General features: G+C 44.2%; 1 protein-coding gene across 4 annotated transcripts in view; it reads right to left on the reverse strand.

Moving 5' to 3' along the window:
- LOC144601735 (NUAK family SNF1-like kinase 1) overlaps nt 1-12,993 on the reverse strand; it is a 257,453-nt gene that overhangs the window by 15,545 nt on the left and 228,915 nt on the right. For all 4 annotated transcript variants that reach the window (XM_078414068.1, XM_078414067.1, XM_078414066.1 and 1 more), the window contains 3 exons: nt 10,424-10,544; nt 8,304-8,455; nt 3,948-4,013 (listed from right to left, as the gene is read on the reverse strand). In XM_078414068.1, the coding sequence (XP_078270194.1) occupies nt 3,948-4,013; nt 8,304-8,455; nt 10,424-10,544 (339 nt within the window). The remainder of the gene's footprint in view (nt 1-3,947; nt 4,014-8,303; nt 8,456-10,423; nt 10,545-12,993) is intronic.

The following is a 12,993-nucleotide window of genomic DNA, read 5'->3' on the forward strand; positions in this document are numbered from 1 at the left end:
ATCCTCGTCATGATAGCTACCATTGGGTGTGGACCCCACATAATCCCTTCCAGCTTGTCTGTACTATCCCCCGTAGAACAATTTGAGTGGGGGGTCTGATTGAAACCTACCGAATAGGTAGAGTGAATGTGGAGAGGATGTCTCCAGTGGTGGCACATACCAGGACCTGAGGGCACAGCCTCAGAATAAAAGGACATACCTTTAGAATGGAGATGAGGAGGAATTTCTTTAGCCAGCGGGCGGTGAATCTGTGGAATTCATTGCCCCAGAGGGCCATCAATGGGTATTTTTAAAGCGGAGATTGATAGGTTCTTGATTAATAAGGGTGTCAAAGGTTATGGTGAGAAGGCAGGGGAATGGGGTTGAGAGGGGAAAATAGATCAGCCATGATCGAATGGCAGACCAGACTCGATGGGCCGAATGACCCAATGTCTTATGGTCTAATTTGTGCATAAGAAAACGTTTGCCCACAGATCAGATAGTCTTCTGCAAGGAAGGTCCTGGGGGGCAATAGACAATAGGTGCAGGAGTAGGCCATTTGGCCCTTCGAGCCAGCACCGTGATTGTGGTTGATCATCCAAAATCAGTACCCCAGTTTTCCGCCTTTGAGGAAAGAAGGTAGTGAATCGTGGTGGATAGTTCCCCGAGCAGAATGGCAGTCATTTGGCAGAATACCCGTTCACAAAAACATATGTACAAATATCAAGGGTTTGCTTGCTGGTTGGTGAGATGGGCTCTCCCTGTCATCTCCTTCATGCTCGGTCAGAGACTAAACCATCACATGCCGGCCTCACGGTGGCTGTGAATAAGACTGGTCCATCTGAATGCAGATCTGTCAAGGAATTTTGGAAAGAAATGCCGTGGTCCTTGTCAGGGTTCAATTGGTACAACTGCTACACGGGATTCTGTGTTCTACAGGATGTTCCCAGGGACACACGCTGAGACGAGCATTAACTGCTGCCAGAGAGGGTCATTAACTCAGTGAGAGAAGCAATTTGGTCTGCCAGAAAATCGCTGGTCCCCAGAGTAAGGAGCCTTCCACAACTCAATGTTGCAGAGAGCTACATTCCAAGGTCCAGGACTACGTGCCGAGATGCAGCCGCGGCACAGGCTACACGGAGAAACACCACTGTTCAAAGCAGACCAAATGTGTATGAAGGAACCGCAGATGCTGGTTCAAACCAAAGATAGACACAAAAAGCTGGAGTAACAGCAGCTCTGGCAGCATCTCTGGAGAAAAGGAACAGGTGACGTTTCAGCCCGAGACCCTTCTTCAGACTGAGGGTCAGGGGAGCGGGAAACTAAAGGTATGAAAAGGTACAAAACAAACCACAGCCGGCACCGATGACTCAAGAGAGGTGGAGCCCACAATGGTCCATTGTTGGCTGTGGACGAGGTGATAATAAAGTGATATAAACATGAAACTAGCAGGAGAGTCTAGGGTGGGGGAGAGGCAGAGAGAGAGGGGAAGCAAGTGCTACTTGAAATGAGAGAAATTAGAGAAGGGCAGCATGGTGACATGCGGTAGAGCCACTGCCTTACAGCGCCAGAGACCCGGGATTGATCCTGACTACGGGCGCCGTCTGTACAGAGTTTGTACGTTCTCCCCGTGACCTGCGTGGGTTTCCTCCGAGATCTTTGGTTTCCTCCCACACTCCAAAGACATACAGGTTTGTTGGGATAATTGGCTTGGTATAAATGTAAATTGTCCCAAGTGCGTGTGGGATAGTGTGAATGTGCGGGGATCGCTGGTCGGCGTGGACTCGGTGGGCCAAATGGCCTGTTTCCATGCTGTATCTCTAAACTAAACGAAACTAAGAAATCGTTATTCATACCACTGGGGTGTAAGCTGCCCAAGCGGAATATGAGGCGCTGTTCCTCCAATGTGCATGTGGCCTCACTGACAGTGGATGCGTCCTTCTCACTACACACCATCGCATACTGGGCTGTTTGGTGATGCAAACTCTCTAGAAGTAAAACCGTGATGCCAATATAATGTAAATTATATTGTATTAATGTAACGCTCTGTCGTGAACTGTGAAAGATGATATGTGAATATACTGCATCATACATTTTCAGATTTAACAATTATATTTTTGTGTAGATTACTTAACGGTTTTTTGCCAACCACTTTTCCCCAAACTTGATCTAGTCATGCCCTCGATACCACTGAGAACTCCAAAGAACTCCTCCTCTCAACCAGCAGCTCAGCGTGATTAGATTTTTTTTTTCTTTCTGATGCAGCGACTATATTAAAGGAAACATCTCCTAATTACTGATCGATGCACAGATTAAGAAGACTCTCGAATTGAAACATCACCCACTCCTTTTCTCCAGAGATTCTGTGGTCAGACGCCCCTGAGTTACTCCAGCTTTTAGTGTCTATCTTTGGTTTAAACCAGCATCTGCAGTTCCTTCCTACATGATTAATCTTGCAGGATGAGTAAGTGATCTTTTTCCTATAAGCCATTGGATTTGTTGTACTGTTGACCTTTCTGGGTTTGAGAATACAGTCTAAAAATCATGAGATGAATAGTCAAGGTGAATGCACATCTTTCACCCAGGGTAAAGGAATTTAAGAACCAGAGGACATGGATTTAAGATGAGAAGGGAAAGATTTAATCGGAACCTGAGGGGTAACTTTTTCACTCGGAGGGTGGTGGGTAGATGGAACGTGCTGCCAGAGAAAGTAGTTGAGGCAGGTACTTTAAAAGCATTTAAAAAATATTTGGACATGTACATGGGTAGGAGAGGTCTAGAGGGATCGTAAACTCAATCACATGCTAGAGATCCTGAGTATTTTCTTGGATAGTTAGAGATAATCTGCTGGGTTAGTTCAAGATAGATGGTTAACATGATTTACTGGAATCAAGAAACAAACTGCTGTAGAAACTCAGCAGCCAGGCAGCATATGGGCGGCACGGTAGCGCAGCGGTAGAGTTGCTGCTTTACAGCGAATGCAGCGCCGGAGACTCAGGTTCGATCCTGACTACGGGTGCTGCACTGTAAGGAGTTTGTACGTTCTCCCCGTGACCTGCGTGGGTTTTCTCCGAGATCTTCGGTTTCCTCCCACACTCCAAAGACGTACAGGTATGTAGGTTAATTGGCTGGGTAAATGTAAAAATTGTCCCTAGTGGGTGTAGGATAGTGTTAATGTACGGGGATCGCTGGGCAGCACGGACTTGGAGGGCCGAAAAGGCCTGTTTCCGGCTGTACCGCTTTGCTTAGCAACGTGACTTCAGAAACAGCCAAGCCACAAGAATGAATTGTGAGATCTAGGCAGAGTGATGGAAATTTTTTTAAGGAGACCCGAGGGACACCTTTTTCCACAGAGAGGGTGGTGCGTTTATGAAGCTTGTTGCCAGAGAAAGTGGTAGAAGAGGGAACGATTACTACATTTAAAAGACATTTGGACAGGTGCAGAGATAGGAATGGTTTAGCAGGATATGGGCCAAACACTGGGAAATGGACTAGTTTAAGCAGACAATTTGGTCAGCCTGAATGATTTGGGCTGAAGGGCCTGCTGTATAACTCCATGATTCTAAGCCTTCACTGATTTATATACACCACCACAACAGGAAATAAAAAACAGTAAAGACAGGAATCTCAAACCAGTCAATGTACAAAGTTTGAAGAAAGGAACTGCAGATGCTGGTTTATAACAAAGATAAACACAAGGTGCTGGAGTAACTCAGTAGGTCAGGCAGCACGGGTCAGGACTGCTATATTTATTGCTATATTTATGGCTATGTATATATCAGTGGTCCATCGAGTCTGAAGAAGGGTCCCGACCTTAAATATCACCCATCCTTTTCCTCCAAAGACGCTGCCTGATCCGCTGAGTTACTCCAGCACTTTGAGTCTATCTTCTATGTACAAAGTTGTTCGGACAGGTTTGGCATCAACAATACAGAAGCAGGAAAATGGTGGCAAAAATAAACTCCAACCTTCACATTAAGGTTTTCATCGAGGAGAATGTTCTCCAGCTTCAAATCACGGTGCACAATTCCTTTCTGTGTGGGAACAAATAAAAGCTTCAGGATCAATGAATTCGCAAGTCAAGTCGAGTTTAATGTCAAATGTACAAGTGCAGTACACTGGAAAACATACTCTTTGCAGCATCACAGCCTCATAGACGAACGCACAAAAACATAAATTATACATAAACCACACGTAACATTTCTAAATAATAGATTGTGCGAGGAAACAAGACTTTAGTGCAAAAGACAATTAGATAAGTAAAACAAGTCCAGGTGGTTCAGAGTCAGTAGTGATGTCAATGGGAGTTTTAATACTAAAAGATGTGCCAGTTTAGGCCTTGAGGGATGTCAGTGAAAACAAAAGTTAAAATATGAAATCCTAAACCAAATTTAGTCCAGTGATCAGGTGGGTCGTTAATCCTTTTCCATGCTCCCAAGAGATGGAGGTACAGAAGTTAAACAGCAAAATGAGATTTTACTTTTCCTTCAGAATTAATTAATTAATCTTGGCTCGCCTAGACCATGTGAAAGTCAATCGCGAAAGAGAGCTGAGAACAGCAGCATGGAACAGATGAATGCTTTTGCATTGTGTGCAAGTCAATACATATATGTATTTATTCACAAAATGCTGGAGTAACTCAGCAGGTCAGGCAGCATCTCAGAACAGAAGGAATGGGTGACGTTTCGGGTCGAGACCCTTCTTCAGTTTGAAGAAGGGTCTCGACCCGAAACGTCACCCATTCCTTCTCTCCCGAGATGCTGCCTGACCTGCCGAGTTACTCCAGCATTTTGTGAATAAATACCTTCGATTTGTACCAGCATCTGCAGTTATTTTCTTACAATACATACATATATATATATATATACATAATCATAAGGGTTGTGATAGGCTGGGTTTCATGTCTAACGAGAATAACTGCCCATGCAAATGCAGACGTCCCCGATTTATGTGGATTTGAAGGGCCGGCTCTGCTGCTGGACAGTCCGTGGGCATTTAGTTCACAGCACAGCACAGTGGGCCAACGCTAGAGTTGCTGCCTTACAGAGCCAGAGACCCAGGTTCAATCCTGACCATGGGTGCTGTATGTATGGAGTTTGTTCGTTCTCCCTGTGATCGCGTGGGTTTTCTCCGGGTACTCCGCTTTCCTCCCACATTTCAAAACGCATGCAGGTTTTTCGGATAATTGGCCTCTGTAAATTGACACTAGTGTGTAGCATAGAACTAGTGTACGGGGTAATTGCTGGTTGGTGCAGTCAGTGGCTCCCAGAGCCTTTATCCACGCTGTATCTCTAAACTAGAATCCAAGATCAGCAGATGGGCATTCATAACTTGGGAGTGATATTTTGAAATGCTTGAAAAACAAGTCTTTTTTTATTTACTAACATGGAGCATTATAAAATATTTAAATCTGTCAGATGTTTAATTTAGAGATGCAGCGCGGAAACAGGCCCTTCGACCCACCGGGTTCGCGCCGACCAGCGATCCCCGCATATTAACACTATCCTACACCCACTAGGGACAATTTTTACATTTACCAAGCCAATTAACCTACAAACCTGTACATCTTTGAAGTGTGGGAGGAAACCGAAGATCTCGGAGAAAACCCACGCAGGTCACGGGGAGAGCGTACATACTCCGTACAGATGGCGCCCGTAGTCAGGATGGAACCCGGGTCTCCGGCGCTGCATTCGCTGCAAGGCAGCAAATCTACCACTCCGCCACCGTGCCGCCCTTGATCGTAGGTGAGTGTGTCGTGGAGTTCCTTTTCTCATTACAGTTCCGCTCCATTTGTAGTTTAGTCCAACCTGAAGAAGCTGGCCTACTGTCCCTGATTTTCTGTCTCGTCTAATAACAAGATCTTGCTGAAGATCTCCAGCATTAAACGAGGGAATCTGTCTCTCTGATCCCAGGCCTTGTGTTAAATGGCCCGGATTGGAGACCCCATTAATTTCAATTGGGAATACAGGCCAAGAGGAAATTATTGTTTATCTATATATCTATATATATTATTGTGGAGTTGCAGATATAAATGCAGTCAGAAGATACAGCAAGGTATAGACCAGCTGCAGAAATGGGCAGAGAAATGGCAGATGGAGTTTAACCTGAGCAAGTGTGAGGTGTTGCACTTTGGGGGGGGAGTGGGGTTGAATGTAAGAAGGGAGTACACAGTTAATGGTAAGAGCCTTAACAGCATTGATGCGCTGCGGGATCTTGGAATCCAAGTTCCTAGCTCTCTGAAGGGGGTAACACAAGTAGGCAGGGTGGGTAAGTGTAGTATGCTTGCCTTCATTGCTAGGTGCATTGAATATAGGAGTCAGGAAGTCATTTTGCAGCTCTATAGGACTTTGGTTCGGCCTCATTTGGAGTATGGCGTGCAATTCTGGTTGCCCCATTACACGAAAGATGTGGAGGGTTTGGCAAGGGTGCAGAGGAGGTTTACCAGAATACTGCCTGATTACAGTGCTTCAACTAAATGAGAGATTTGATAGATTGGACTGTTTTCTCTGGAATGTCAGAGGTTGATAGAAGTATATAAATTTATGAGAGGCATAGATAGGGTAGACAGTCGCACAGGGCAGCAGTGATGCAGTGGTAGAGTTGCTGCCTCACAGCGCCAGAGTTTGAACGTTCTCCCTGTGACTGCATGGGTTTCCTCCGGGTGCTCCGGTTTCCACCCACATTCCAAAGACATGGAGGTTTGTACATTAATTGGTTTCGGTAAAATTGTAAATGGTCTCCACTGTGTGGGATGGTGCTAGTGTGCGGGTGATCGCTAATCGGTGTGGGCTGAAGGGCCTGTTCCCACACTATCTCTAAAGTCTAATGAAAAGTAAAAGTATTTTTCCCAGCGTGGAAATATCCAATAGAGAGGGCATAGCTAGACAGTGAGGGGTGGGGGGGGGGGGGGTTAATAGAGATTTGCGGGGCAAGTGTTTTTACAAAGAGAGTGGTGGGAGCCTGGAACGCATTACCAGCGATGCTGGTGGAGGCAGATACGATAGTGGTGTTTAAGAGGCTTTTGGATGGGCACAAGGAAGTGCAGGGAATAAAGGGATATGGGTCATGTACAGGCAGATGAGCCAAATTAACTTGGCATCATGTTTGGTGCAAACAATGTGGGCCGAAGGGCCTGTTCCTGTGCTGTACTGTTCTATGTTCTACATTTTCAGATTTTAGATGGAACTCTTTAGTGTATTCTTATTGCTATATTTATGACTATGTATACATCAGAGTAATCTATTGTATATATTGCTAAATGATTTTGTATTCCCCTATATGGAGTGTGCATTTACAGGTCTTGTATGCCCGTGAGTGCATGTATTATTGGGTATTTTTTATTATACTTTGGTTATATTTTAGTTATATGTACATTTATGTGTATTATACTGCTACAGGAAGATATTGCTCTGTGTTGTGTTATAGATGTACTTACATTGTTTGATTTAAGGCTGTGTGCACGCATGCGAAAGACAATAGAATTTGCTGTGTGTATGAACATATAACATTATAAATGTATGTGCAGGAAGGGACTGCAGATGCTCGTTAAAACCGAAGATAGACACAAAAAGCTGGAGTAGCTCAACGGGTCCGGCAGCATCTCTGGGGAGAAGGAATGGGTGACATTTCGCGTCGAGACCCTTCTTCAGAGGAACAGGAATAGGCCATTCAGCTTCCTGAGTTCCTATGCTATAGATCAAAAACATGTTGATCCTCGATTGCTAGACAAATATGGCATTAACCGCATGGGATGAGGGTGGCCTTAGTCCTGCCTTCTTCCCATATCCCTTAATAAATTATTTGTCTAGAGTCTACCTACACCTATCTCCTGCCTAAATATTTTCAGAAATTTGACCACTGCCTTCTGAGGGGGAGAACTGCAAAAGTTCACCTCTCTCTGAGTGAAGACATTTCTATTCATCCAAGTCTTAAATGACTTATTCCATATCCTAAAGTGTGGTCCCTGCATCTAGAACCCTCTCCCTTGGTTCTTGATTCTTGGTTCTTGGCCCTCCAAAATATTCCAAATGGAATTTAAACTGGAGGTGGCGGAGTATGGGCTTAAGCAAGAAGGGCTTCTTGGAGAAGAAGAGCTGCCTTAAATTTAGTTGCATCTGGTTGAGTAACTGTGTTAGGGTGAAGACTATTCCATGCTTTAATTGTGCAAGGGAAGAATGAATTGCTATACACATCTGTCTTGATAGCTGGTATCTCAAATTGAATCGAATGCCCTCGTCTTCTCCGTCCCTTCATATATTCTGATTAACGATACTTTGACGTAGAAAGCATATGAGAATAATACTTGTTAAAATGTGTATTTTTACCTTGTGGCAGTGGTGAACTGCAGAGACGATTTGCCTGAAAGCTTTGCGTGCTTCGCTCTCAGAGAGTTTGTGGTGCTCGTTTACATAATCATACAGCTCGCCGTTACTGCAGTAGTCCATGACGATGATGATCTTATCCTTATTTTCAAACACTGCAGAAAAGGACACATAAAGTGATCAGCGGATCAGGATCATTTTTATATTAATCACGAGTATTGTTCGTTATGTGAAGTAGAACATGCTCTGATTCTTGAACATGAACCATGTTCATTTTGAAAGGCAGGTTCAACTAAGGGTTCAACTTATTACTATGGCACAGCAATTATTTCAACCCAAAGTAGCACCATATTCTAGTCAGTGATTCTTGATTTTTAACCTGCTGCTTCCGACCTCCGATAGACATAACTGGGAATTGGACTGCATAGGCAATCTAATTCCTTTGAAAACTAAAACGTGAATGAAAATCAGTTTTACAGTCTAAGTCATAATATCTCCAACTTTTGTTCTGGGCTTCTCTATAGCTCTGCTGCGTGGGACATGAGGGCTTAGGAACATGCAACACACTCCTAGATGCCACTTCCAGGATCCTTGTTCTTGTGGGCTGGCTTTCACAGTGGCTCTGAAGCCTGATTTTGTGTAACTTTACAAAGTTACACTCCCTGAGCAGTTCTGGGCCCAGCACTGAGAATATGGCTGTCTTAGGTTCCCTTTGAGTTACCAACCGACCCGTTCCTACACTCTCCGTGGTTCCAAACCCACACCCCTACGGCCTCAAGCACATATCACTGATAGACAAAATCATTCAAATACTCATAAAAATCAAATAATTGGAATCAATATTTGTAATTCTATGTGTGTTCTTAAATGTCATCAAATATTAAACACATATTATTCAATATTATTAAAACACTTAAGAACACCATCTATAATTACAATTATTTATCTAAACTCTATGAATTCACAAAAAGTACCAAACATTTGCATTGCAGCTGTTTTGAAAGAATAGGGGTGCTCTTTTATGAGCGTGTAAAATTATGAGGGGAATTGAAAGGGTGAATGTATAATATCATGATGGAAATTGGTAGGGTGAGTGCACCTAGTTGTTTTACCCAAGTAGAGGAATCAAGAATTAGAGGACATAGGTTTAAGGTGAGAGGGGAAAGATTTAATAGGAACCTGAGGAGGAACATTTTCACTCAGAGGGTGGCGGGTGTATGAAACGAGCTGCCAGAAGAGGTGGTTAAAATACTTAAATAAAGTACATGTACTTTATAGGAAAGATTTAGAGGGATATGGGCCAAACACAGGCAAATGGGACTCGCTTAGATAGTGCATCTTGGTTGGCATGGATGAGTTTGGCTGAAGGGCCTGTTTCCAAGCTGTGTGACTCTTCGACTCTTATGGCACTTCCAGCTTCACGCCTCATCTGGCACAGGGTTATTCAAGTTTTCTTGGACAATGTTAGTGCTGCAGAGTTGACACAGATCAGTGCTCTGCTCCTGTCAAATTAGGGAACCTTGTTGCTCCAAACCAACCAGCGACCAGCTAGTTCAAGACCTTCGTGTTCACCTGTGCATATCATATCATATCATATATATACAGCGCGGAAACAGGCCTTTTCGGCCCACCAAGTCCGCGCCGCCCAGCGATCCCCATACATTAACACTATCCTACACCCACTAGGGACAATTTTTACATTTACATTTTACATTTTACCCAGCCAATTAACCTACATACATATGATAGATTGAAAAACCTGTTGGCACTAACATGGGGAAACACCTTTGCACTAACATGGGTAATCACTTTGCATGGTGCTGCCAGAATACCTGTGAAATTGCTGCTTCATTGCCATTGCAGATGATGGTCATAAGGCAGGTGGTCACTTTGGAGAGGCTGAAAATGGGCAGATCAACCATCATCTTCAGATTTTGCCCCATATTTCTACCAGAATTCATTGCAGGAAATTATTCAGCTACCACCCCTTTACTACTTTCTTCTCAAGTCCACATGCTTTAAGCGTAATTTACACTTTGATAAAATGGCAGGCCGTGGATTGAACATGGTCAATTATTTGTTAAAGTCTTTGTTTCTGTATATGTAATCATAATGATGCTCACCTTCATAAATGTTTATGATATTGGGGTGGTTAAGAGATGACATGATCTCCATTTCCCGCTGAATATGGATCCGATCTAGTTCCTTTTGAACCTTCTCCTTTCGGACAGACTTAATGGCCACCTGTGAATAAGAATTTGAGGTGAACTGAGGAAAGAAAGAGGAACAAGAGGAGGCCATTCAGCCTGATCCACCATTCATTCAGTTCAGAGCTGACCTATCCCTTATCCCATGATAAGACACAAAAAGCTGGAGTAACTCAGCGGGACTGGTAGCCAGTCTGAAGAAGGGTCTCGACCCAAAACATCATTCATTCCTTCTCTCCAGAGATGCCCCCTGTCTCGCTGCATTACTCCAGTTTTTAGTGTCTATCTTCGGTTTAAACCAGCATCTGCAGTTCCTTCCTACCCTTATCCCACAATTCACTAAATATCCAGAACTCTACCAATGAACCCAGTAGGAACACCAGACTAGATCACCACATGGAAATTAAATTCATATCAATGACATGAACTTTGAGTAACGTAAGCTTTCATTTCAGACCATCACCAAAGTTAGCACACAAAAAGGGAGAAACTTGGTTTAGAATTACTTACACAGTGCCTACCTGTGAGGGGTCATTCAGTGGTCACATTGATTTAGTAGATCTGTGTTAAGATGCTAGAATCGCCATTTAAAGTGCATGGTTCCACAGTACACAAATGGCACATTAATATATCTGAGGCCCAGGATAGACTATATAAAAACACTTACATATCCCTTTGGGACCCTGACTTTGGTGGCATATGAGCTAAAATTTAGCTCATATAAATGATTAAACATTAAAACCTCTGGTTTGGTTTTTGTAGGAAAATAAAACGATTTAAAAAATTTACTCAAAGGGAATGCACTGGGCGGCACAGTGATAGACTTGCTGCCTTACAGCGCCAGAGACCCAGGTTCCATCCTGACTACGAGTACTGTATGTACAGAGTTTGTAAGTTCCCCCTGACACCGTATGGGTTTTCTCCGGGTGTTCCAGTTTCCTCCCACATTCCAAAGCCGTACAGGTTTGTGGGTTAATTGGCTTCAGTAAAATTGTAAATTGTCCCTAGTGTGTAGGATAGTGCTTGTGATCGCTGGTCGGCGCGGAATCAGTGGGCCAGAAAGGCCTGTTTCCGCGCTGTATCTCTAAAGTCTAAAGGCTAAAGAAATCTTGCCCATTTTTTAAAAACAGCCAATCCAAATATGCACACAGAAGAAATCAATATCACTGATGTGTGCGCCCTATTTATATCCAACACGTGTTTCTGTTTTGTTCTCTGTCATTACCTTTGTTAAGCAGCAGTCTGCAGTGCTGCACTCCTTTAGGATGCTGTTCATTTAGAAATGTCACCTCCTCCTGATCTCCCTGAAGACCAAATTCAGAACTGGTGTCGTCATCTAGAATTACTCTAAGGCACAGTGGCGCAGTGGTAGAGTTGCTGCCTTACAGCGCCAGGGACCCGGGTTCGATCCTGATCTCAGGTGCTGTCTGTGTAGAGTTTGTACGTTCTCCCTTTTCCTCCCACACTCCAAACTCGTGCAAGTTTGTAGGTTAATTGGCTTCTGTAAATTGTCCCTAATGTGTAGGATAGTGCTAGTGTTAGCACTAGGGGGTGATTGTTGGTTAGCACGGACTCCGTTGGCCGAAGGGCCTGTTTCCACGCTGTATCTCTAAAGTCTAATGTCTCTCTAGTCAATCAAGCTTCAATGAAGGAGACCTAGACAGTCATCGTTATCAGACATAACTCAAGTCCTAAAGCCGGATAACATTGTTCTCAGTCGGACTGCACATACTTTTTGATAACAGTGTTATCAGAGACTTCATGCTGTTGGACCCTTCCAGTTTATTTTTACAGTTATCTACTGTATAACGAGAAAAGCACGTTGCTTTAGAATTCCAGAAACACGTACAGATTATTTCAAGAATACCTCAGTCTAGGAATGTTTGCAAATTCCATTCCCCAATTTCAGTTCATATTTAGAGACTGATTGCGGTTGTGAAAAATGTGTGTTCAACACTAATACTTAAGAGAACTAAAATAAATCCTCAGTAACTGATGAAAACCAGTGAAAGCTGACAGTAAATATTAGACTTGCTGTTGACTTAATGAAGGTTGCTATAATTACTCCGCTTGGCAATCACCTGAGGAATGTCTCTAGAATTACAATGGCTAGAGTCCCCCCTCAGCCAACCTTCAGCAACATGTTGCTCTAAAGGCTCTCGGGATGCGCCGCGGAGACGGCGTGTCGCGACATCGAGAGCAAAGAGGGACCCAGCGAAGGGCTACGGAGAACGAAGGGGGACCCGGCGATCCACGCCGCTGAAAGCAAAGAGGGACCTGGCGGGGTCCGCCGAGAATGAAGAGGTACCTGGCGATGCGGCAGAGGGGTCACCGAGAGAGAAGAGGGACCCAGCAATTGGGCCACCGAGAATGAAGAGGGTCGTGGTGGGGCGCCGCTGAGAGCAAAGAGCGACCCGGCAGAGGGGCCGCCGACAGAGAAGAGGGTCCCACTAGTGCCTGCGGCCACGTGCGGCGGCAGGCCTGGT

This window comes from Rhinoraja longicauda, chromosome 17 (assembly GCF_053455715.1).
Source record: "Rhinoraja longicauda isolate Sanriku21f chromosome 17, sRhiLon1.1, whole genome shotgun sequence".
Taxonomy (NCBI): Eukaryota; Metazoa; Chordata; class Chondrichthyes; order Rajiformes; family Arhynchobatidae; genus Rhinoraja; species Rhinoraja longicauda.